The sequence below is a fragment of the Dromaius novaehollandiae genome, chromosome 1 (genome assembly GCF_036370855.1).
Source record: "Dromaius novaehollandiae isolate bDroNov1 chromosome 1, bDroNov1.hap1, whole genome shotgun sequence".
In the NCBI taxonomy this organism is placed as follows: Eukaryota; Metazoa; Chordata; class Aves; order Casuariiformes; family Dromaiidae; genus Dromaius; species Dromaius novaehollandiae.
In genome coordinates, this window is record NC_088098.1 from 122875528 (window position 1) to 122902052 (window position 26525).

At 37.5% G+C, this 26525-nt stretch overlaps 2 protein-coding genes across 6 annotated transcripts in view; both read left to right on the forward strand.

Annotated features, from left to right (window-relative positions):
* TRAPPC10 (trafficking protein particle complex subunit 10) overlaps positions 1-4405 on the forward strand; it is a 43440-nt gene extending 39035 nt beyond the window's left edge. For 2 of the 5 annotated variants that reach the window (XM_026097970.2, XM_026097971.2), the window contains exons 21-23: positions 1303-1480; positions 1918-2112; positions 2955-4405. In XM_026097970.2, the coding sequence (XP_025953755.1) occupies positions 1303-1480; positions 1918-2112; positions 2955-3193 (612 nt within the window). In that variant the 3' untranslated portion in view covers positions 3194-4405. The other 3 variants (XM_064497109.1, XM_026097973.2, XM_026097972.2) reach the window with 3 other exon arrangements.
* A 1973-nt stretch (positions 4406-6378) lies between these two features.
* PWP2 (PWP2 small subunit processome component) lies at positions 6379-25336 on the forward strand. The gene is made up of 21 exons (XM_026097974.2): positions 6379-6480; positions 6576-6688; positions 7486-7580; positions 7936-8035; positions 9107-9250; positions 9688-9823; positions 10376-10599; positions 11726-11869; positions 12628-12698; positions 13758-13894; positions 15083-15231; positions 15893-16040; positions 17265-17415; positions 17762-17942; positions 18907-19054; positions 20114-20222; positions 20750-20815; positions 21157-21375; positions 23981-24131; positions 24433-24507; positions 24727-25336. The coding sequence occupies exons 1-21, from the start codon at positions 6463-6465 to the stop codon at positions 24878-24880; spliced, it is 2733 nt and encodes a 910-aa protein (XP_025953759.2). The 5' UTR covers positions 6379-6462; the 3' UTR covers positions 24881-25336.
* The last annotated feature ends 1189 nt before the right edge of the window (positions 25337-26525 follow it).

The following is a 26525-nucleotide window of genomic DNA, read 5'->3' on the forward strand; positions in this document are numbered from 1 at the left end:
AACGCCATTTGGTTAACATATGTGAAAGGGAGAAGTCAAAAATATGTTTAAAATTTCTGTTTATGTAATGAGGTTGATACCTATATAGGATTGTTGGAAAGCTAGTTTGAACTACAAAAATGGAGGGGAGGTGCAATCATATACTTACCACTAAAATAAAAAAAAAAAAAAAGTGAGTTTCTTTGATCTTGTTGTGGTTTTTAGCATTGGTTGTTAGTTCTTTTGTGTTTTCCTCTTCCTAGGCTTGTGTGCTATTGAGGCTCTGCTTAGACTACTGAGCTGCTTCCTGCCCCACTGGCTTGAGACAGCCATCTCCCAAAGCCAATGGCTGTTTTCCAGAATCTTTGTTGTTGAAAGCATTTGAATTGTTTTAGTAGTGCTTGAGATGAGCTCTTCTAATGAAATATTTAGGATTTTTTAGGCCATTATCTGAAATGTTTCTTCTCTCCCTTTATGGAAAAACTCTTTGTTCCTTTGATCAGCTAGGAAGCTTACAGGCTAGATAAAACGTCCTATTAAAAGAATTCTCTTAACATTGTTTAATCTCATCTCTAAAATCAGTCTTGTGTTGTCCTTTTTGATGCTTGGGTAAAAATTAGCAACATGAAGTCTGTCATATTTCCTTCTGTCCTTTTCTTAATGCTTATTACAAATTGGCACTCAGCAAAATTTTAGGTATTTGATTACCCATTCCCATGCCACTAGCAATTGTTGGCACTTGTATCAGTATCTTTCTGGATATTTTTAGGGGAACGTTTAGTATTAGAATGTTTAATAATTAATTTAATAAATAAATAATATAAACAAATAATTTTTGTAGAAATTTAGTTTTGTAGTAACTAAGAATTAGTTCTTTGATAGTGCAAGCACCTTCATTCTGGGGACGATGATGGTAAGAGTGAAGTAGTTTTCTTCTCCTGTATTACCCAGAATTTGAGCAGTGTGAATGGAAAGTGAGGAGTTGAGAAAGTAATTAAAGCTTGTTTAAATAATAAAAAGACTGGTATCCATTTAGAAGCACTGAAGGGCTGAAGAGTTAAAGCACAGAAATGGAGGGAGAAATTGTGTATTTACTGCTGGTATCAGAAACAATTGTTTGAATCAGATTTGGTTTGCTTATTTGCTCATACTGAGTAATGTAATGAAGTGAACATTACTTACAATTGAACCTTGTGTTAAAAAGATGTAATAGGATGTGGATGTTAAACTTGCACTTTGTACTGTATCAATTGTTGAGTTTTCTTTAAACACAAATAAAACACCCCTTTTTTCTTGATAACAGCACTGTTTTCTTCCTGACAGACATTGTATAATGTGAAAACTGAAATTTTTCCCCCGTTGGGGGCAGAGTATTGTAAAACAGGCTCACTCTGCTCTTTAGAGGTGTCCATCACCCGACTTGCGGACCTCTTAGAAGTTGACAAAGACGAAGCATTAACAGAGTCAGATGGATATTGTACAACAAAACTGATGTATGAAGGTAAGAATGTTTTTCTTGATATAACTCTTAAGCATGTTGACAAGATTCTTCATTTTTTTGTCTTGATAATGACATCTGCCAGACTTTCCAGGGCTATTGTCTTGTATTGTGTATTTGGCTGCTCAGTAAAGCAGTTTTCATTTCACTAGTCTGAGAACATATATGTGTATATATACATACATATGTATATTTTTTCCTAGCTAATCTATCCTAAAATGGAATACAAATACTGTTTGGACTGGACACATACTTCCTTGAGGCCGAAGTATGTTGATCCCTTTTGGGTACGGCTGGCTTCTTACCTTCGCACAGCTATATAAAAGTCTGCGGGCTTCTAGATATTGTGAAGATATTGATTAAAGAATGTTCTAAAACTCTACTGAGGGTTCTCCATTTTCAAAAAAGATTCTTACAGTATTTTCTCTCTCTTCTTGCAGTTGTTGACAACAGCAGTAACTGGGCAGTCTGTGGAAAAAGTTCTGGAGTGATATCCATGCCTGTAGCAGCTCGAGCAACTCACAAAGTCCACATGGAAGTGATGCCGCTCTTTGCTGGATATCTACCCTTTCCTGATGTCAGATTATTTAAATACCTCCCTCATCATTCTGCTCACTCAATGCAACTTGATGCTGGTAACTTGATGCTTGACTACATGGCTACTTATGGAAATGATTCTGCTTCTTCTGTGTCCTTGTGTAAAGAGGAAAGCAAGGCGAAGAAGTGTATTAACTAAGTACTTCAGGTTTTTTGTTAATTTCGTTTCACAATTCTGATTTGAAACTTACAAAAAGCTGCACTAACAGAGATATCTAATTCAGGTTGTAGCCTTACTCTATGAGAGGGAATAATAAACTCATTGCTTTCTTATATATCTTTTTAAAGGATTAACTATGCAATAATCTTAAAGATTATTGCATAGTATCACTGAATTCATAACCAAGCGAAAAATTCGCTTGATAACCCTCAATTCTGAGGTTTCATTGTTTGTAAATTGTGCATCTACTCTTTCTTCATTAAATTTGAAACATTTTCCCAGTTGTTGGAAGAATTAAGTAGGAAATAGAAGAGCTGCTGTGAAAACTTTTGGCATGTAAACCAGATTAGATCAAGAGTTTAAATTACTACAGCCACCTAGAGTCTTCATTGATATTGTTGAGTAGCTCTAGAGCTGTAGTGAGAACTTACTCATGCAAGCAACTTTCCATTTGTTAGCTGAGCTCTGGTAACTGCCAGTGTGCACTCCCCTAGCCTGTGACAAATGTGAGGTAATGCTATTTAAATTTTCCTTGGATGTAACAGTGTGAATTATATTGGTTTCTGCTGCTGGTCAGAAGTGTGCACAAACTGTTAATTCAGCTGAAATCATGACTAACTGTTAACATATGGTAAGTTGACTGTGTGTCTGAGCTCTGAAATAGTTTTAAGTCATTTAATCACTTCAAAGAATGAATTTGTGGGTTTTTGTTTTAAACAGATAGCTGGATTGAGAATGATAACTTATCTGTGGACAAGAATGTGGACGATCAAGCTGACAGCAGCAGCATAAGGAGCAGAAGTAGCTTGCATTCTGCAGCTAGTGGGGAACACAAAGGTTTGCCAATGCCCCGTCTACAATCCTTTTCATCTGGTCAGGTGTTCAACTGCAGCACCAGTATGCAAATACTTGTCGTTCCCAGCAAGGACGACCATGTTCTGGAAGTCAATATTACATGACAGCTTGGTATAAAAGCAAAGAAAACAAAATCCTTTAGAAACTGGATATGAAAGCACTTTAAAGGGTCATGACCTGATTAGTCTTTGTTGTAACATTCTAACTCTAACCAGACCTATGGCACTTAACACTCACTGGCCATGGAAGCACCAGACAATTGTATCAATTCAAATGTACAGTGAAGCTTGTGTCAGCTAGTTTATATTGCCACTTTAGTATGTTTTGTGTAAGCTATTGGGTTTTTTCCCTTCAGTCACATCCTGCTGGTAAAGATGCTTGCTGCAGTTGGTCCTTTATGTAACTTGAGCAGCCTTCAGTTTTGCTGTTTTTAAAAAGCCTGATTTCTGTTCACAAAAATTTTTTCAGGTTGACATACAGTAAGCCTTGCAACGTGGCTATAATTGACTTGTGTGTGCCTTTCCAGTCACACGACTGTCTGGTTTTGTGGACCAGGGTAGCCTTCAAAATTTCTGAAAAGTAAGGTGTGATTCTGAATCCCATAGCATCTAGAAGATGTCAAAGATATATATATATATATTTTTTTTTTTTTTTCTGAAGACTTGTTCAATGTCTTCTGTGCATTGGGATATAGGAATTACACTTGTGCCAAGAGACCCTTTAGAACCATACCACGTCCCAAGCCATTCATTTCTGTCATACCTTTTGAAGATTGTGGCCCTTGAACTTAAACCAGTGGCATGGCATGCAAGTAAATGTAGTGAATGCTCATGGGACCATGTTTTTTCCCTAGTGACTTAAATGAGCAAATGAACATCATATCAGATGCATTTTATTATGTGCTAGCTTGTTTTTTTAACCAAAGTTGTTTTTTTCCAATTTCTCCTGCCCTAATTAGTGTTTACTTGTTATGGACTGCAGAGCTTTTCTTTTCTTTTCTTTTCTTTTCTTTTTTTTTTTTTTTTAAACCCTTGATTCCAGAGTTTTCAAAAGTAAGCAATGCCATTTAAAATGAAGTTTACTTCACTGCTTCCAGTCTAGATATGGGAGAAGGATTAAGGTCCTAGAATTAAATCTCTTCTGGTCCAGCAAACTGCAGTCATACCATACCAACTGATTATTTTTCAGTTGTAAATTTTAATGTACATATGGTTGACTATTTAAATAAAGTTACAAATTAACTGATGTATTGTCTGTATAAGTTGCACCAAAAATCAAGGATAAAATAAATGTGTGTTTTTATGGTGTGAAAGTCACAGCTTGTAAATATGTGTAGTGTTTTAAACCTTTTCCAGCTCTCAAAAGCTCTGTATTTTTGTATATATATATATATATATAGGTATTTCTCTGGAATTCACAGATAAAGATGGGGGGGGAGGGTTAAGAGGAAGGGAGGAAGTCAGCATGAACCGGTGTATCCAGGAGATTTGTGGCCTCTCTTTGGAAATCTTTGGAAAAATTCTATTCTGAGCCTTAAAGGAATAACAAGAATTTCTGCAGTTCAATAGATTCTTGCTACAACTCAGCATAGGGCAACAAAAAATCCAAATATTTGAACCTCTTTTCTTCTTGTTTAGCAGCTGCCTGCTTTCTGTTTTCATGCTTTCTATATATTTTAGAATTTAGTCAGCCAGATGATATAATTATCTGACATCTTGGATTTTTAAGTAATAATTTACTGTTTTTTCTGCCCATGTATGAGAAATACAATGAAGTATATAATAACTTGTTCACTGATGTAATAGAACATTTTTTTTCTTTTAGCATCATAAATTCTTGTCATTGAAATCTTGTATTTAACTTCCGTCTCTTGCATACTTAAATGCATGAAAGAACGATTGCTATAAACAACCCAGCTGAACAAAATTCTGTAATTATTTTGAGGCTTTCCCCTTCACTGAGTAGACACATCTCATACATTGTGTGGAGTTTTTTTGGGGGGTGAGGGGAGGTGTTTTTTCAGATGGCTTATCCTCTTGCTTAGTTTTTACCAAAGAAAGATACTGTTAGAATTTAATGATAGATTATTTGGCTTCCAGAGTTCCCAGATGAGTTTCCTTTATTAGCATTTAAGTGTCTCAGCTGTCTGTTGCAATTCGTAAATTGGGGCAAAAATTTCAGTGTGATGTGACACTTAAACAGTCAACCTTTCATCACAAAGGCTTAGCGTAATTATTACTGATTAGAGGCCAAACTTCTGCATTCATGATGGAAGAAAGAGGTTGGTTTTATATAGGGAAGCTTGCAGATGTAGCATAATTGTGAGACAAAGTTAAAATGTGTAACTTAATTTTGTTATTAATATCTGAAATGTAAATATAAAAATGTTTAAAAAAAAGTGTAATTTTTGTGAATGTTGCAGATTTACCTGTGACTGGAAAAATTACAACTTCTGATGTCCTGCTTCCGAAATTGAGAATTGTGCATTTAATGTGAGAATGACCTTTTCTACTTGCAGTTCTATAATGTTGCATTGTCAGGACACTCCACAGAGGAAAACTATCTGTCAGTAAAGATAAACATATGAAGAAGTGGGGAGCTGCTCATTAGACAGGTTTTCAGTAATTTTTTTTTCCTAAACTCAGGTTCTGCTAAATTATAAAGGGAAGAAAAAAAAATTTTTCCAGAAAAGAATGGCAAATTGAAAACAAGAACCCTGCATTCATCTAAATATTTAAAAAATCTAAATAGATATCTAAAGTAGACCCGCTAGTTGAAAATGTTATTGTTACGCATCTTCTTTCTGTGAAGGAATACCCTTTCTCTGTGGAAATCATAGTATTTTATCCTGGATGAAACCCAAAGCATCATTTAGTGTGAATGACTGCTGTGATTCTTTGACTGGAAAAGGTAACAAGTTAGTGACTTTGACACTGCAGGTACTATAATTAATTCCATTTTCATGGTTTACTATTAAATCATTTTTCACATTGTTCTGTAATATACTGTTAGACGACACACATTGTATTAAGGTTGTTTAATGAAATTGTAAGCGTTACAGTTCTAAATATACATGTTTTAAAAAGAAACCCAACTTCTCTGCTGTCCTTTCACCTCCTTTTCTCTGTTGGTTGAAGAGGTGATTACGTTTTGTCCTGTTTTAGCCAAAAAGTGCTTTATAAGTACAACCCCGCCCCCAGCACAGCGGCCCCGCGCCCTCAGGGCGGGTGGTGCCGCCCTGCCCCGGCCGGTGCCTGCGCATGCGCGCTGCCCCCACAGCCGCCCGCCCGGCTGCCGTAGCAGCCGGCGGAAGGGGCGGGGCGGGTGTGCACGCTGCCCATGTGGGTCAGCGGCGGCGGCAGGAGCGGCGGCCATGAAGTTCGCCTACCGGGTGAGGGCCACGCGCCTGGGGCTGCGGGCATCTCTGCCCCCTTTCCCCTGCCTTTAACCGTTCCCCTCTTTTTTTCCCCCTCCTCCCCTGCACAGTTCTCCGGCCTGCTGGGCACCGTGTACCGCCGCGGGAACCTCAGCTTCACCCGCGATGGCAGCGCGCTTGTCAGCCCCGTCGGGAACAGGATCTCCCTCTTCGACCTGAAGAAGTCAGTGAGCCCCAACGGCCGCCCCTTCCCCGCCCCCCGGCCTGCGCGGCGCCGGCCCCGACGGCTGCCTCCTGCCCTCTTCCACCCGCGGCAGCGCGCGGGTTCTTGCCTCCGCGCTGCCGTCCGGCCCCAGGGCGGCGCTAAGGCATCCGGCGGTGCAGGGCGCGACAGAGGTGCTGCCTGCGCCGTCGGGTCCCATGGGGCTAAATGGAAGGCCGGGCCTCAGTACTGTGTGGCGTGGAGGCGGACCTGGGAAGGGCTGGCGCTTTCAGGGACTGTTTGCCTTCCCAAAGGGCCCTGAAAGCTTTCAGGGTTAGTGTTAAAGTCTGTATGGAGCTCGCTTGTCAAGAGGTATTGCAGGGTCCTGATTTTTCTATGCCTAGATCTGTGGGAAAAATAATGCAAGTGTGTGAAACAACATTTTGGAAACACGAGGGAAAAATGGGTTGTGTTTCATTTGGTGGTATCGTTTCCTTGTATTCTTCTAGCTTGTACTACGTCTCATAAATGGGAAAGCCTAGGTGTGTTATCTGCCTTTTCGTATTGGCTAGCGTTGTGACTGATACTTGTTCTGCTGGAATTCTGGTTGGGAGTCTCTCTCTTGCATGCTTGGTGTTTACAGGGCTGTGACAGTTGAATACTTTGATATGGTCTTGGGGGCCATACATCTAAGTTGATTCAATGGCCCTAAGGTAGAAATCAAACTGTACTTCATTGATACTGAAGAAGACAACTGTTGCTTCTACATCCTTGTACCCAATTTATTTATTTATTTTTTATTTATCTCTTTCTTGCAGTAATAAGTGTGAAACACTCCCATTGGCTACACGGCACAATATTGTGTGTGTGGGGCTCTCTCCAGATGGAAGTCTTGCCATACTAATCGATGAAGGTATTTGCATAAAGCAGCTATTTGCTTTCTAACAAGCAAAGAAAAAAAAAACACTGAGGAGGAAAGTCTGTATTGCTAGGTCTAGGCACTCAACCTCAACACAAATTAAAAAATGCCCTGCTTTAAAAATTGTTAGACTCTCTGAGAAGGGTATCTTTACTTACAGAACTTGGCTTTTTAAACTCTAATTCATAATTCTGATTATATTTCTCTTCCCAGTATTATTAAGCATGCTGTCTTGAAAAGTTTCTGAGAGGGTACTTTTTCTTAACAAAATAAAAAGATAAACTTGCTAGGGTTCTGCTTTTTTGGGAACTGAATAATTTCCGTGATCGTTTCTTTTCTGCCCTTACAGAGGGAGCTGCCTTGCTTGTCAGTTTAATTGGTAAATCTGTGATACATAACTTCCATTTTCATAAGCCGGTGCATAGTGTCTGCTTTTCCCCTGATGGCAAGTAAGTGGCATGCGTGTGTTTTAGAATAAACCAACAGACGTTACCTCATAAGCTAGTTGTAATTAATCAAAAGACTCTGACTAATTAGGGAATGATACTTGTTAATTCATATACGGGAGATTTCAAGCTGGGCCAGGGCCAATATTTTTGTAAAACTGAGAGAGAAAGAGAAGAGGAGAAGCGAAGCTTGGGAACCAGACCCTGGTTGGAAAGTTGCCTTTTACAGGTGCTCTCTACAGAGGGACTCTTAGAAGCTTTGCCATGTCTCCGAACCGTTCTCCCGTGTTGTGGGGAAGATATAAGAGCCCGCTTTGGAACAGTCAGTGCTGCAGAGCTTTGTGAAGGCACTCACCGCAGTGCAGTTTCACTGCTGACTTGGGTAGTTTGAGGTCACTCCGCTACTGAAAGGGCATCCTTCTCTGAACTGAGTCCTTGTCGTGTGCCTTGTATTGTGGGTGTATGGTCACTGGACTAAAGTGTAGCATTGTAAATGTTAGACGTGACAGAACTGTGAGAGGAAAAAGTGCAGAGTGCCCCTTTTGGCACCAGCCCTCAGCCTGATTGACTTAGGCTGATTGTGAAACCACAGATCAGTTTTTGCTTCAACATTGGAAGTCAAAAGTTCTCTGTTGTTAGGGAGTTATATTGGTAATAGGGCCAGATTAGAGGATTTGGGTAATAGGGATGCAGATGCTTTATGTGTGTGAAAGTGGCCAATATATGGAGATTAAGACAAGTCGAAACAGCACATCTTATTTTAGATGCTTAAACGTTTCCTTTTGTTATATGAATTAGTATATAAATGTTTTGTTATTCGACCTAATTCATTTTATTTAGTTTTCTTTCTCAGTGTAATACATAAACTGTATCTGTATTCATGAAATTGAGGGATAATATCTACCTGCAAATAATTTGGGGTTTTTAATTCTAAAGAAAGCCATGTTTGTCACTTAAGTAACACAAAAGCCTTTTTAATATTGCTTTGTTTCATTTTATTGCAGTGCGTACTGAACAGTTGTTTGTTTTAACAGCTTTGTGTGCAATTCTATTTTTTTTTCCCCCATATGACAGGAAATTTGTGATTACAAAAGACAACATTGCTCTTATGTACCATGCTCCTGGGAGAAAAAGAGAATTTAATGCATTTGTTCTGGACAAAACTTATTACGGTCCCTATGATGAAACAACATGTATTGACTGGACTGATGATTCCAAGTGAGTTGTTAAACTAAAGTGCTACCTACCATTTCCTGTTATGAATGTTGTTGTATGTGTGATATTATAGTCTGTTTTCTTTGTTCTAAGGTATTTTACTAGCAGTAAAAACTCATTTTGACATTTCCATTTTTCATTGTCTCTTGAATTAAAAAATATTATTAGACACACTAGGAAATATAAAAATAATACATTCTTCCTTGAAAATCCCCAGTTATCTATAAAGGAACATATCTTCAGTGTGTGGACATGGTTGTCTCTCTGAATGTATTTAATCTCATATATCTCTGCTAGAGTTGCCAACTTTAGTTTAGAACTCTGTTGTATGTGAATTTACTGTCCAAGTAGTGACTGGTGTCTTCACATTCAGAATGTTCTCTGCTCAGTGAAAAGTCTTGCAAACCAGTGCTCTAATCCAATCGCCTTTTCTTTTGTAGATGTTTTGCTGTGGGGAGCAAGGACATGTCAACATGGGTGTTTGGAGCAGAGCGATGGGCAAATTTGATCTATTACTCGCTTGGAGGGCATAAGGATACAATAGTAGCATGTTTTTTTGAAGAGAACAGTCTAGATGTATGTACATAACTATGCTATGTTCTTAAAATTTTCTGTTAAAATAGTTGTAGCTGTGTCTTTCTTCTGTAGATAAGGATGCTCAGTTTCAGGTTACTATTCTGCTAATATCACGGAAATTAGGAAAAAATGTAGGTAATATCGCTTTCGACTCATCTGCTTTGATCAGGACTCTACAAATTTAGTTTCAATGCCAACTTTTACTTGACTATTTGAAGAAGTAAATGTTAAAGGGAGAGGAGAGTAAGTTATCATTTTAAATAAAAAAAAAATATATATATATATTTAGCTGTAACTCAGAAGCTGGTTACCAAATTGCCTTCTGTCTTTCCAGAAATTCTCTGAAGGCAGAGAAGAGTAAATCCAGGACAAATGAGTTAGTTTTCCAAATCAAAGCCTCTGGGATGTTAGAGGACTAAGTGAAATACCATCCTAATGATGGCATGCAGACTGGCTACCCCTTCTACAATTGTATATTCTTTATAGCAGGGCAGCAGATTGTGACGTATAGATATTGCATGATCATAGTAGATATGTGTGTTTATATTCTAGCTGTACACAATTAGCCAGGATGGGGCGCTCTGTGTGTGGCAGTGTGATACAGAGCTGGATGGTCTGAAGCCAATGCTCCCTAAAGATGAAACTAAGGAAAAGAATAAAACAAATGATGAAGATGAAGAATTTATTGAAGAACCTCTGGGTGAAGAAATTCGTGGAAAAGCCAATCCAAATGAACAAGAGGCTAGAGATAAGGTTAAATATTCTCGTGTCGCAAAGTAAGTGATTTTCATTTTTCCAAAGACAAAATTATTATGGGGATTTATTATATTGGCCTTTTTTTCACTCTCTGTCACTCTCTTGAAGTGAAATAAAACATTGCCCAGGTTTTAGTAATTCACTATAAATCTCATTATAAATGGCTTCAGTAGAAGCACCTGTTTGTCTTACCTTGAGTATTTGAAGGGCAATAACCTTCAACTTCAGAATAACAACTCAATATTGCCTGGAGGCTGAGTTCTTGCACAAAGAGATTGGTTAACTTCAAGAGGTGACAGCCGCATTTGTTAAAGATACATAGTCAGCCTGTTGGTATCCTAACCTAAAGGTGTCTTTCTGAAGGACCTCCCTATCTGTTCACTCAAAGGACACGTCTTATAGAGAATAACTGAACTGTTAAGGTAGTCGCAACGTTTAGCTTTGCTTGAAGAAGGCTAATCTTCGTTGTCCCTTTAGTCAGTGGAGTAAGGGGGAGATGGGATGCTTTCAGGGGGCTGTTGGGAGCCTCTGACGTTAGGCTTTTGTTCTGTGTCTCTCTGTTGACTGGAAAGGAAGCCTAAAGAAAGTACCCTACTCCTACCCAGGTTGGAATGAGCCTTTGTGAACATCCTTTCCAGAGAGTAAAGGAATTTGGGATGTACAACAGCTGAGCAATGCTCACATGCTTTTCTATTTGACCATCATGTCATGCTTATCTGTTTAATTCTGCTAAAAGCTACAAATACAAAGAAACTGAGGAAAACTTCTACCACCAGGCATACAGTATATGACTCTAGTACTTCAATTACTTAATCTGCAAGAGAACTTAAATATACAGGGATAACCACTGAATTTTAGAGCCACAGTTGCTGGTATTAGATGGCAAAAAGGAAATCCACAATGTAATTCCTCTGAGGCACCTTAAGTGTCTTTCATTGCAAGTCATCAGGTGTCACTTCTGATTACTGTAGCAGTTGTAAGCCTTCAGGGAAGGGAAGAGAAAAGAATTAACTTTTCCCTAGCAATGTAAAATACATATGTTCAGCAATTTCCAGAATTACTACTTCTTAGCTTTATTGTAGGATACTTTCAAAATATTTACCTTATGTTGAAATGCTTCTTTCTTTCTATTATTTTGATGCGCAGGTATTTTTTCAATAAAGAGGGTGATTTTAATAACCTGACATCTGCAGCTTATCACAAAAAAACACACCTTTTAGTCACAGGTTTTGCCTCTGGAATCTTCCACCTCCATGAGCTTCCGGATTTCAATGTGATCCACTCCTTGAGGTGAAGTGTTTTTGTTTGGTTGTTTTTTTGGGAATGTGGGGTAAGGTGAGAACACATCATGTTTAGCAGTGAAGGATGGATATCAGAGTACAAAAATCCTTAACATCTATTTAGTATTATAATTGCATTTCTAGAAATGCAGAGATGTTCTGATTCAAGAAAAGCAGTAATTGTTGATAGACTTACGTAATAAATGTCATACAGCTGCATTCCATAGCTTCTTACAGAAAAATGAGAACTGAATAGGAACTCCTGATTATTTGTTGGCCATTGATTTCTTTAAAGCTTTGGACACATCCCTTTGCTGTCAGTTTCTGTATAGCAAGTGAAAACAATAGTGAAAAAATGTGTTTATATGTGAAGTTACCTGCAAATTGCCTCCAAGTTGAAAAGTGACATGGTTTTTCCATCCCTGTATGAAGCTAACTAAAGAATCCATAATTTCCCATTATGAAAAAATAGATTTTTCTTGAATATGAGGAGTTTTAGTCTGTCCTGGCAAGTATTTCTTTATTTGAGACTTAGATATGTTTTCTTCTATCCAGACAGGACAGTATCACTTATTTGATGTCCTTGAGTATGAAAAGGGTTAGAACTTGTTTGCTACTTTTAAGTTCACAGAGATATAGAAAGTCAGTAAAGTAATCAAAGATCTCGCTTGAACAGAAGAAATCAACTCTCGTTTCTCAAATCCGAAAACTTATTACGCGGGATTTGAAAATGCAAGTTTATTTATTGAGTGATTCTTTTAATTCCAGTATTTCAGATCAACGGATAGCTTCTATTTCTATCAACTGTACTGGGGACTGGATTGCCTTTGGATGTTCAGGTTTGTAGATTGGTTGGTCTGTATTCATGGAAAAAAATAGAAGTGTTGGTGGTATGGAAGCCCGAATTTCTCTTGCCCTTCTTGACTCCAAATGTTAACGTTTTGTTAATACCTTATAGTCTCATCTCTGTAGTATCTGAATACAGCAAAGTATCCTTAATGAATTTTCCCTCACAGAAGTCATGTGATTCAGGGGAATACTTTGTTGATAAGGAGTAAAAGAAGAAGGAAATGATTACTCTGAAATCATATATGAAATCTCCAGCAGAATTGAATAAAGTCCATATCCTTTGAGTATGACTTTAGCATAGCGTATAATACGCTTTCATTCTGTGCACAGTTTCTCTTCTGTTGTTGCCACTTCTTGTATACGGCATTTTATGAAGTTGGCATTTTGCAGAGTTAGCATTTCTATTCCAGCCCAGTCCATAATGGTTTGCATAGCAACCAAGACTGTGCTTTTATATGCAGTCTTGTTTCTCTTTTAGCTTATATATTAAAAAAAAAAAAAAAGCTAAAAAGGAAGAATCTACCATCTCTTTTATAGCCCTTGAGCTTGAGAAAGCCAGAGGGTTATCTTGGGTATTCAGTGCAGTGACCAGTTAGTAAGGTCAGCTGAGAGTCAGATCAGTTACATTGTCTTAAAAATCAAAACAGGCTTTATGTTACTCTTCTGTTACTATCTTTGAAACACAGTTTCGGTTTGCATTAAATAAATTAAAAATAAAATAATGTGAAAATCAAGCTCTTTATTTTTGACACTTCTGGGTTTGGCTGTTTATCAGTATGTGTCTGTTTGCTAGCAAAGCCAGTTAATAGCACTGCTGTTGTAGAAATGAGGATGTTAAGCCAAGTGACAACTCCTGGTTGTTGAGGAAAATTTTAACTTGAACTTTAAAATAAAATGATTTTTATTAGGTTTGATTAGGTTGCATAGTGCAACCCATCTACCTCAACCTTTTTTTAGTGTTGCATGCAAGTATGTGTTTTGTGGCCTGTATTTGCAGGGTTCCATCACTGGATTCATAATTTTGTTTAATTTGTCTTTTGTGTTTACAGGTCTGGGTCAGCTCCTGGTATGGGAATGGCAAAGTGAATCTTATGTGTTGAAGCAGCAGGGCCATTTCAACAGCATGGTCTCATTAGCATATTCTCCAGATGGACAGTACATAGTAACGGGAGGGGATGATGGGAAAGTAAGTGAGACAGTATTATTGAAATACAAACTTAATTCAAGCTATTTTCCATGTTTTTAAAACTTTCCATTCTATATAGAGAGCTCTGTTATGGTAACTGATATGAGTTTTTATTAATTTTGTTCTCACTGATCTTAACTTTTTTTGATTTTTCTCTCTACAGCATATGTATTTTGACTTATTACTGGTATCCTCTGCAGACTGCATCACTTATGCTTTCTAGCAGATAATTTTTAATGATTGCAGATTCAGTCACCGTAAATACAGAGAAATCTTAATTCGTCTATGTTTATTTACATGTTTCTGGTAGTTCTGTGAGATATCAGGATGCATGAAGTTCAGTGACTCAAATTCAGCCCTTTTAGTAGTTGGTTTTAGTGTGAAATTCTTACTAAGTTCTTTATAAAGTGCAATTTCTAAACATTTTTTTTCTGTTACGTACTATTGCAGAAGCTTGCTGTTTAACAGAAAAATTAGCTTCTCAGGGATGACTTGTCTTGAAATGGTAGGTTAGGCATACAGCTACTGTTTTTATTCTGAAAGAAGATTTATTATAGAGCAATACTGGGATCTCTTGGAATATAAATATAACAAATGAATGGTGTCTTCTGACATCCAGCTTTGATGGGAAGGAAAAAAGAGCCAGTGTTTCATAGTTTTTGCCATTCAGATTTAAAATTGTCCAAAACCCAGAATTCTGAAACTGCAGATAGCTAAGCTCTGAACTTTTTTTTTTTGAAAAAGATTGAAACAGTATTTCCATTTGAACTTTTCGAAAGGCTTCCCACTTGATTTTGACTTTAAGCATCTTAGCCATGGACAATCCAAAGTTTGGGAGCCTGAGATGCCCACCAAGTGCTATAGTACTATAATTTTCCATGAAAATCAACTTTATTTCAAAAAATTTTTTTACTGTCTCCAGTTTGATTTTCATGATGTGTATGTGTCTTTGGGGGTTTAATGTTAAATTGTGGCTTTTTGCCTTGCTTGCACAAAATTCCTGCTGACTGAATTGACAGTCCCGTTTCAGAGCAATACAGAAAAACTGGCTTTTGAATTTTAGAACAAAAAACCTATTGTGGAGTTTTAAGGCTAATTTTTCTTTACTCTTCTCTCCTGCCTTATCCATACTTACTTCCTGAATTTCGGATGCAGATTCTAAGAAGGCTTTTCTTGTCTCTCTTGCAGGTGAAAGTGTGGAACACTTCCAGCAGCTTTTGCTTTGTCACTTTTACAGAACATACCAGTAGCATAACTGCTGTAACTTTTACTTCCAGTGGTTATGTCATTTTGAGTGCTTCCCTAGATGGAACAGTGCGGGCCTTTGATCTACACAGGTAACTCTTTTATTAAAAGCTTTTGTGTATCATTTAGTTTTTTGCTCTCATCCCCCAAAATACAGCGAACTGCTGATTTCTGGTTTCAAGATCAAGTTGCATGAATGTGAGTCCTGCTTTACTGTAGTAATTAGGAATCCTATCACTGCAGCTAATTCTTGTGAACAGAATTCTGGAAGAATTTTTTTTCAGAGAAACTGGCAATTCCATTCTCTGGCTCTGCAACTCAAATTGGCAAAGGCACCTGTCTAATTGAATGTTCATCATAGTTCGTTTTAGTGGTTGAGATATTATAATACCTGTGTGTGCAGAACTGGATGTGTAAACCCCGTATTATCTAAGGAATGAACATATACTATGTAATAGAAGAAAGCTTGTGTGTTTGAATATTTTTGGCTGTTATTTCTGCGGAGTTGATACTTTTTCTAGTCTTGGACTCAGTGAGGAGTTGCATCTCATTTCATGTAAAGGACTTTTTTCTGTAGATGTGCCTTTTTCTATTTTGTGTTAATTAAAACATGTATCTCATTTTAAATTCATGTAGTTGATTTAAAAGACTCTACAAGTAAAATAAAATACTTGATTTTTTTAATACATTATTAAAATATCTGTTTAGACCTGCCTAAAATGCTTTTTTAATATATTTTCACATTTACAACAGATACCGCAATTTCCGCACCTTTACTTCTCCACGACCAACTCAGTTCTCTTGTTTAGCTGTGGACTCCAGTGGTGAGATTGTCTCAGCTGGTTCCCAGGATTCCTTTGAAATATTCATCTGGTCAATGCAGAGTGGGAGGCTGTTGGACGTAAGGACCTACCATTCTTAGAGTGCCTGAAGTTAACATAGAATCATGAAGATACAAAGTACCTTTAGGATTAGTTGGAGGGTTTTAATACAACATTAAATGTTGTGTTGTATTTCTGTTTAAGAACTGGAGCTAAATCACTTTATTCACATCTTTTTTTGATTTATTGTGTGGAAGCTATCAAGCTCTTTCTAGCTGATGAATGAACACAAGTATTGCTGTGCTGTCTCATGGTACAAGAAAGAGAGTCTACTCCCATAGTTGTTGAGAGATATTCTTTTCTCTGTATTTTCTTCAGGTAATGAAATTTTCGGTGCAGTCCTAAGATCAATAGAGGCTGTGGACAGTCTTGCTTGAGCAAAGTAGCAGAATGCTTGCTTTTGAACAGGTTTTTATGATGGAAGGGAAGAAAATTATTATGAAAAAAATTGAAGTTATATACTGTCTTGCTGCTAGCCTGAAATATATTTTCTTCAGAGTAGATTTAATAATTGTGGGACGCAGTACTTCTGAGCAAATCAAACTCATTTGCCATTGTCAGCTCTTAAGCATTATTGTTCATGTAATTGCAAAGTAAATGAACACAAGTGATCTGTATTTAAATCAGAGTAGCTGTCGAATGCAGATCTTTAATAGTATCTCAGCGTACGCTCATACGCTTGAGTGGATCTCCAGTGTTGGGTTTAGTTCCTTCATGTGACTGACTTTGAGAGGACTAAGAGCTCAGTGCTTGAAAAAAAAAAGATCTGTTTTACTTTTATTCACAATTTTTATTAGTATTCTTTCTTGAATGTTCTCAGCTGCAGGACATCCTCAACTCCCAGAGCAATGACTTGCTTCTTAACAATTCCTCTGGTTATTCTGATAAGAAAAAAGAGATGCAGTATTCCTAAGTCTTAGTCTCTATAGTCTTTTGTAAGAGGAAAAGACAATTACTTGGCTTCAGTTACTTAAGATCTGATGGCAGTCTTTCTCATCTGTGCTTGTGTGGATGCGTAAGAGTGGTTGGTTATAGATGCCTTTGCAGTGGTAGCACGTCCGGCGAAATTTTTTTAGGGTTCTGAAAATAAAAAGTTGAGAATCACTGGTATATATCATTCTGCGTGTGTGAAGGTAGACAAGTTAAGCAAGGTTTCATTGCTGTATTTAGCTTTTGTTCAATACAGAGTATATGAATTTCAGTTTCTTTTACCTAATTCTGTGTTATCTTTTCTTCTTTATTAGGTATTATCAGGTCATGAGGGCCCCATCAGCAGTTTGTCCTTTAACCCAATGAAGTGTGTTCTAGCTAGTGGCTCTTGGGATAAGACTGTCAAGTTATGGGATATGTTAGACAGTTGGAGAACCAAGGAGACTCTAACATTGAACTCAGATGGTAACTTTTATTTCATCCGATGTTGAATATATAAAAATACTATGAAAAATATTTTGAGAATGTCTGTATTTGACATATCCTGTTGGTCATACTTTTTCTTAATAAACCAAAAGTTGAGATTTTTTTTATAGTACTCAGCTACTAGCACAAAAATCCTTGCTATTTATTGCCAGCTCTGATTTTGTAACAGCTAAATATTGTGTTTGACCAAGTGAAAAAGTGGAGTTGCACTTATTAATCTAAAGATTTTACTGGTAGTTGAGATAGAGATGCTACAAAAATGTAGGGTATTTTCCTTAGAAAAAGATCTGACTGCATTTTTAATCATCAATTAAATTCTCTGCAGTTCTTGTTGTTGCTTTCCGTCCTGATGGCAAAGAGCTTGCAGTTGCTTCTTTGAATGGACAGATAACATTTTGGGATCATGAAAATGCAGTGCAAACTGGCTCAATTGAGGGAAGACATGACCTCCAGATGGGGAGAAAGGAGCTTGATAGAATAACAGCCAAACAATCAGCCAAGGGAAAGTAAGTAAACTAGTAGATAGCAGTGAAAAGAGGATGCCACACTTGCTTATGCTTTTGAGTTGTTTCTTTCCTTTTGTTTTTTACATGAGGATTTCAAAGTGCATCTGCTGATTGAATATTTTGATTCTGATGTTGGGTTTAAAAAAAAAAAATGCCTGACTTGATGCCTGAACGGATCCTTTTTGTCCTTTGCTGTGTTTACCCACTGATCAGCATTATTCTGAGCATCTGTTATTTTTCATCAGTTAAAAGCTTGTGTTGCTTGCATACTATGAAGTTTCTCATATCAAGTTGTACATTCACTAAAAGTGATAGGGCTTTAGGTGGATATCTTGTTATGTAACTATTAGCATGTAACTACTAGCATGTAGAAAGTGATTATTTTCTAGAAGTGTAAATGTGCTGTGTTTTATTATCTGTTTATATGAATGTGAAGCAATTTTAAAAGGCAAGCTATTATGAGCGGTCGCATGCCTGTGATGTGGAAATCTTGCATTTCATTCCTCTCCTTTCCCCAGATCCCTCTTTTTCTTCCATACTGCTACCCTTCAAAACAAAATGAAAAGAAGGAAACAGTGACTTGAAAAACATGTAACTTTTAGCGATGAGCTCATCTGTCTTCTTTAAAACATGCCATGACATTTTTCTAGCTCTTCTGACCATCCTTAATTTTGTATATGGTATAGTGGAGAGCTTATTCACTAAGCTGCCACTTGTAATCAGAAGTGTGGGAGTACTTCAGAAAAGCTTTTTGAAGTTCTAAAGTGTTTGTGATTCATAGTAAAGAACCAGAAGTACTTGGTCATGGTAAAACTATTTTGTGTATTAAGTACATATTACATGAATGAAGAGCTCCATTTTTTTTTCTGTAGACTGATTATTCTCCCATATCTTTACACTGTACTCATGTGTGTTTTGAGCTCAGAGGTGGCATTGAAATTAATTGTATTTTTTTTTCCCCTAGATCTTTTACTACTCTGTGTTACTCGGCAGATGGTCAGTCTATTCTGGCAGGCGGATTGTCAAAATTTGTCTGTATATATAATGTCAAAGAACAGATTCTTATGAAAAAATTTGAAATCTCGTGCAACTTTTCTTTAGATGCAATGGAGGTATGTGACCATGTGGGCCAGTTTTGTGTCCTCCCGCTCCCCTGACTTGTATTTCAGTATAACATCTTGTTTAAGTGGAATTTGTGAATAATTTGTTAAGCACAGGTTCATTTTCTTGGTATTGGGCAAAACAGCTGTAAGGGAAAAGTATTTCTCAGAAAATGAAATCAGCTCCTAAAATTCAATTAACCAAAGTCTGCCAGATCGCAATGTGCTTGTCTTGAATTTGCAGAACTCTAGCAGTTGACTTAAAATTAATGATATAACGTGAAAATTGAAATGGCTGATATTTTACACTAAGCTAGCTTTCCCTGGGTGTCAGTTGGTTGTGTTAGCAAAGAAACAGGATTTTAGAGTGGGTGCAGGAGAGCATCACTGACCTTTACAAATTCAGTGAGTCTTTGAATATCACCAAATGCAAAACTATGAAGTTTCTTTAAAAGTGAAGTGAATAATGAAAAGCATCAGATGTTAAGAAGTCTTATTAGACTTTTTTCTATCTCCTTACCTTGAAGAATAATTATTACCCTAGTGCTCTGGTGTTCATTTTGGGCTGTATTTGGTTGTGGTTCCAAATACATTTCTTTGACAGCAGTGATGCATGGAGCAGCCTTCCTTCCAGTGCTGCCCTCTGTTGTGCTAGCATAGTTCAACATACAGCCTAAAAGGGTAGCAGATAATGGAAGTGAGCCAGCTAAAAAAGAATCCTAAAGTAGAGTTGGAGGATTTAAAAAAAAAAAAAAAAAAAAAAAAAAAAAGTCCTAAACCTCATTTGTGTAGCTGTTTGGCTACACAGTGGTTCTGTTAGCACAATGCAGTTATGGAGGCTGAAGGGAGGAAAGAGTAGGACCACATCTGAGGAAGCAGTGCGTCTGTTAGCCAGAACAACAATATAATAATGTGAAGCCACAGTCTGAACTGACTTGCGTTATTCTGAGGCCGTAAGAGTTAATCACATAAGAAATAATCACTAGATAACTACTGACCATCTTGGAGAATTTTCAGTTAATCCAGATATTTGAAAGGAGATTCAGTGTAGTGAATGGAATGTCTTTCTAGGAGTACCTAGATCGAAGAAAAATGACTGAATTTGGCAGCATGGCTCTGATTGATGAAGGTGCTGGAGATGAAGACGGTGTAGCTATTCCTCTTCCTGGAGTAAAGAGAGGTAAGTCTGTTTATGGTAAGTAGATGACTTTGGGCTTTGCTTTCTTGTTCCTAGCTTTATGTGAATCAGACCTAGAGTTGGGTATCAGATATGAAGGGTTTGAATTGTCCGGTTCAGTTTTCTAGTTATGATTACTGAGTGTTCTGTTGGCACAGTGATCTGTTTCAAAAGTGCTAAGTGCATGTATGGATAGATCCTCTTGTGTAGAAACAGCAATAGAAAACAGAAGGTACTGTGGCCTACTGAATCTGGGACCCAGGAGACCTGAATGTGTTTTCCAGTTCCTTGCTTTGTCTTTGATCTCTCCTATGACAGTGAGCAAATTTCAGTCCCATCACTTCATTTAGTTTATTTTAACTGTAAGATCTCTTGGACAAGGACTGTCCTTGTCCGTGTCTTTAACTGCACCAGGTTTTGGCATATTCTCCGTTATTTTTCAGCATTATGATAATAGCACAGTTAGAGTTGATAGTTAAACTGTGAACATTTGGTGGATATATAAATTCACTTCTAAACTTCTCTTGCAGGTGACATGAGTTCTCGGCACTTTAAACCAGAAATAAGAGTGACTTGCCTGCAGTTCTCTCCTACAGGTGAGTATTGACAATGAATGTAGGAATTTTTTCTTCCACATACAACAAAAGAATAGAGCAATGAAGGAGTAATAATGACTTCTCCAGGTGTTATGGAGTGCTGCTAGGTTAGTAGTCTGGTTCCCTGCGCGGTGGATAATTAGAAAATTTAAGTGCATGTTAGTTTCAGCTGGTATTTTTCACAAGCATTTTATCATTACTGACAGGCCCATCACTAATGTATGGTTTTCTGTCTTTCACATGTTGTGCAAGCAGTGAAGTGTCATCTGTTTATCATTACTCTTGTGCTTCCACCCTAGAAAAGACAGCTGTGTTCTGAAGTATCGTTATTTGTCTTCTAGGACGAAGCTGGGCAGCCACCACCACGGAAGGTCTTCTTATCTATTCGCTGGACTCTGGGCTAATTTTTGATCCTTTTGAGCTAGATGTTGATGTCACACCCAGCAATATACACAAAATACTGCATCAAAAGGAATACACTATGGCCATCATCATGGCCTTCAAGCTGAATGAAAAGAAATTAATTCAGGAGGTCATAGAGACTATACCTAGTAATGAGGGTAAGTATATCTTCCATGAAGTTTGACTGAACCAATTGTAAGCAGAGATGCGTAAGCCAAATAAATTGAAGCCTAAAGGGCAGAGGTTTTGTGCTTTTTTTTTTTTTTTTTTTTTTTTTTTTTTTTTTTTAAGTAAAACAGTAATATTTAAGGACTCAAGGCTTTTTATTTATTATGATATAGCTGAAGACTAAGAAGAAAGGGACAGTGTTATCAATCTACTACATGCACAAACTGTTCAACTTCTGTGTGGCCTACCCTTTTTTTTAATCCCAAGGATAGCAATAACAAGGATAAAGCTCCCTTGGAATCAAGCCAGATGAAAGTGGCTAAACCTGTTTTGCACTCTTTAGATAGGATGGGTTTCAGAATTCACTGTTTTAACTGTATATACATAGTTCATGCAATGTACTCCTTACTTTTGTAGCTCATACCGGTAGCTGACCAAACTAACAGAAGTCTTGCACTGTCTTTGGTTTGATTTCACTATTTTAGATTATCCAGTCACTTTTGAACATGGAGTTTGATCAGGTCCAGATATTCAGGTAAAGTTTTCAGAACGGTATTGGTATTAGCTGCATGGCAAGCTTAATGTGAGTCAGCAGTGTGCCTGTGTGGTGAAGAAGGCCAAGCACCTGCTGGGAGGTACAGTCATGGATGTAGTCAGTAGTTTGAGGGAAATGGTTAGCTTCCTCTATTCAGCACTTGTGAGACCTCATCAGTAACAGTGTCCAGTTTTGGGCTCCCCAGTACAAGAAAGACATTGATATGCTGGAGCATACAGTGGAGGACCTCAGAACTGGTTAGAGGTCCAGAGTGCATGACAGACGAAGAGAGACTGAGAGAACTGGTTTATTCAGTCTTAAGAAGAGAAGGCCAAGGGTGAATATTTTTACTCTCTTCAAGTGCCTAATTGGAAATTATAAAGAAGGTGGAGCCAGACTCTTCTTGGAGGTATGCAGTGATAGGACAGGAGGCAACAGACATGAGTTGCAACATGGGAAATTTTAATTAGCTATTAAAAAACTTACATGCTGGGGGTAGTCAAACACTGCAATAGGTTGCCCAAGGAGAGGTAGTGGAGTCCCTGTCCTTGCAGATGTGCAGCGCTCAGCTGGATAAAGCTCTGAGCCAGCTGCTCTAAGTTAGCCTTGCTTTGGACTGCTGGAATTTGGAAAAAATGTGCAAGTGTCGGCTTTTTGAAGTTCTGATTATTTTATTCCTTTTGGTCTTGTGTTTGTTAAATTCATCCCAGTAAACAGTTGCAAATATAGTCATGATACAGGGTTGTTTTCACACAAACCAAAGAAATTATTAGTTGAAAGTCTATGTCGTAAAGTGTTAAAGCACTTTCTCACAGAAGACAGATGCTTTCACAATTGCAGCCCTAGCATGACGGAAATAAAAAGAATAGGTAAGATGTCACATGGCTTTGGAGAACATTTACTGAAGCTGTTTTTTGGCATCCTTTCTTTTTGCTAATAAATGTACACATTCATTAACTGTATATAGTAGATAAAATCTTACAAAAACTTTGTGTGTATTTTGTTGTTTAACATTATAACTTCATGATGTAATATTATTATGATGGAACTGTTAATATTTTCTTAGCTTTACCTCACTGTTGTTACCTCAGAGAAAAGTGATTGTTTCTTTCCAGTGTTTTATGCGTAACAAGTACAAAATTCCTTTTGGTCAAAATGTGCTCTAGTCTGAAATTGGAGGTATTCTAAGCTTTGTAGGTTTTCTTATCTTATTCCCTAGGTAGCAAGCCTGATAATTACCCATGTGAAGGTAAATCACCTTTTGCATATATGCACTGGCACAATAGTGTCTTCCTCTGTCTGGCAAAACCCCCAGGAGCAGAGGATGAGATATTGAAATTTCAGGCTTAGTGATCAACAGTAGCAGAATGAATGTGTAACTCTTTCTCTTAGAGATGAAGAATGTTTTTTATTGTTGAACATTAGATAGAATAGTTGAGGTGGCTGCAGAGAATGTGTTGATTATTTGTAGAGAGGATCATGGATAATGAAGTCGTCATACTTATGTGTGAAAATATTTGGAATGGTTATAAAGTCATACTTCTTTGCACTGCCAAATTGTTAGCAGCATTCAGATACTCCTTCTGTGGGCAGGCAACTTTGATATCTTTTCCAGCATCCTTTGTTGCTTCTGCTTAATACACCTAACTTGTTCCACTAAATACAGAATTCCTATGAAGTCAGAAGCAGCACAACTTCGGTAAAGTCTGGCTATGTCAAAAGAGAAGGAAAAGGTGGAAGTGAAAGTTCTGAAGGGGAGATGGTGGGGGAGAGTGTTTTGATAGGAGGAAAAAATGTTATTGCAGATCTTGGAGGAGAGGAGAGTTGTTAAACTCTTCCTTTTAAATACAGTAGTGATTGGAAGGCTCAAATACGAAAGACTTGCTTTCTGAGGGGCTGTGGTACTGTGTCCTAATGTAAAATATTACGCTTCAAGCAGTTCCCAAGATCATGGTTTATTCTCCTTCCCAATATACTTTCCTATGCTCTATTTCATGTTGTTCCAAATAGTAAGTAATTCAACACTAATGTCCATGCATTTTTTTCCTCTTTTTTCACAGTTGATATCATCTGCTCTTCACTCCCAGATTTGTATGTGGAGAAGGTACTGGAGTTCCTGGCCTCTGCCTTTGAGACATCTTGTCACTTAGAGTTCTATCTTATTTGGGCTCATAAATTGCTCATGTTACATGGACAGAAACTAAAAACAAGGTGAGCTCTTGTGGAAGTCAAAATGCTGACAAGCATTTTGAAATGTCTGTCAGCTTGGAGGTTTTAGTTAAAAATTTGCTGAGATTCTGGATATCCTGGATATACGTACTGCTCCATACTGCATGTAATAAGTGGTAGTACAATTGAAAGTGAATAGCTTTTTTCGGTATTATTTTAAAATATGTTCATAGTTAGAAGTTAACATGTATGCTTTTTACCATTTTGAGAATATAGAAAAGATCTAGGGTTCCATATGTAACTATAAATTACACTTTAAATTGCACATTTTTTTCCATTCAAGGTCAGAAAGGCTGCTGCCTGTGATCCAGTTTCTTCAGAAAAGCATCCAACGTCATTTTGAAGATGTTTCCAAACTGTATGTATTGTCATGTTTAGGAGATTTAAACCATAATCCTTTACTGAAGTGTGGAGTAATTTGGGGGCTGGCAGGGTTGTAGTATTAGAGGTTTGAAGATGGCCTCTTTCAAGAGGTGCCTTTATTTTAGGAGAAAAATAAAATTATTCTTTCTTTTTTTTTGAGAAAAGAATTATTTGGGGAGAAAAATGGAATCTTATTTCTTATTTTTTTTTACAGCTGTGAATGGAATATCTACAATATTAAATATGCATTAGCCATTTCGCAACAGCGGGGCATGAAGCGTCTGGCAGACACATCGGCGGATGAAGATGTGGATTCTGACAGTGATTATATTATGCAAGACGTTCATAAGGACAATTTTAGTTCCTAGTTATTCTTCATGAGAGGAAGAAAATCTAAGAGAAAACAATTTTTTGCAGTGGTATTCACTGAGACTGAGTGGCCCTTATAGAGGCATAATTTCACTCTTTAACTAATTTCTGGAACGTGCATGTAACACTGTCCCTGCTGTTAAATTCAGGATGGACCAAGTGCTATCTATAGTATACTTTTTGCAATCCGTGAAATCTGATGATGTTCCAGTAATGACGATGAATAACATGCCTGTACCAATGAGTATGGGAGCAAAGTTACTTTGCTATAAAACTTTTCCAGAGATTTAATTAATAGTCTGAGATACTGTGGTAAAGATTTATGTTTATAAATTGTCAACTCAATAATGTAACTTAAACTGTAAGAGAGGGAATGTGTTACAAATGTTTCTTTCCCTCAAGAAAGCTCTTTTTTGTTTTTTAAATGTTGTTCATTAAAATAACAAAATCTGAAAGTTCTGATTTCTTCGGTTTTTTGAATTGGTATGGGAATTGGGTAATACTGACATTGAGGTCTTGAGTACAAAAAAAAATACGCTTGGGATGTTTCCAAGCCACATGTTGAAAGGGCTTTGTTCATGAAGATGTTGCAAATATTAACACTGAGCCAGCAGTGATTTTTTTTTTCCCAACTCTTGGAAGAGAGGGGAGATGGGATTATTGAAAACTGCTGCAGGGAAGAAAAACATGTCCAAAACATGCAGCAGACACATGCAGTCAGTTTGTAGGATTTCAGTGTGTAAATACGCACTTGCTACTTAAATACAACATAGCTTTTTTTGCTTATGGTAAAGTGTTTAAAAATGTCTTCAGCTGTTGGCATCCCCCTGTCTCCAGTAATTTTCGTGGTCGTGCCTGTATTTCAGGGTGTCAGAGACAAAAGGGGTGAAGGAGGAGTAGGGCAGGAGAGAGATGCCTGTGGAAAATGCTCTGTGGTGTTGGGTTAGGACTTGGAGTTGCTTATCATTCTCCACCCCTCTGCCTCCTCCCCTGCCATTGTAGAAAGCAGAAGAGAGAGAAGGGAAGCGTGACTAGAAGGGAAAAAATAGCACAGAAAGAAGAGAAAATCCATCTTGGGATGCTTCTAAAACTGAAATGCATAATTTGGCATGCAAAGCATGATCATGTTACCTGAGTTACTAACACAATTGTTACTTTGTAATGCATCTTACTGTTTTCATATACATGTGTTTACCTGTTTTCTTTTAAGACAGGATTCATCTCCCTAACTTTGTGGCCCATAGCAGACAGGTTATTATTGTTCTGTGACCATCATCGCGATAGCTTTGTACACAAAATAGGAGTTGTGCTCTTTATGAAGTAGCCTAACTTAATCCCTACATTTGTATTTATCTCTTGAGTTCACGGTATTACAAAACACAGCATATGGAGAAAATCCAAATAGAGACATGCTTTTGGATTATTTCACTCTTCATGTTGAAAACATTTCTGAAGATGGTAATTTCACAAGTAAGTTTCACGCTGTGCAAGAGCCCTGGGCGAGGAGCAGTGTGTTATCAGCTCTTAAGTAGAGATAAGGATGTGTTCTGCTCCTGTTGGTTGTTTTGCTTAAGCTATAACAAGCTCTTAGGTTATTGAGACAAATTTTATGATGCATGTGAAAGCCAATACAATTTTCCAATG

What these genes read in the sequence shown, in the direction of transcription:
- PWP2 (XM_026097974.2), top strand. An exon ending in TCTTCCTGGAGTAAAGAGAG is followed by an intron (nt 20,223 to 20,749) that starts GTAAGTCTGTTT and finishes CTTCTCTTGCAG; the next exon opens with GTGACATGAGTTCTCGGCAC. An exon ending in GACTATACCTAGTAATGAGG is followed by an intron (nt 21,376 to 23,980) that starts GTAAGTATATCT and finishes CTTTTTTCACAG; the next exon opens with TTGATATCATCTGCTCTTCA.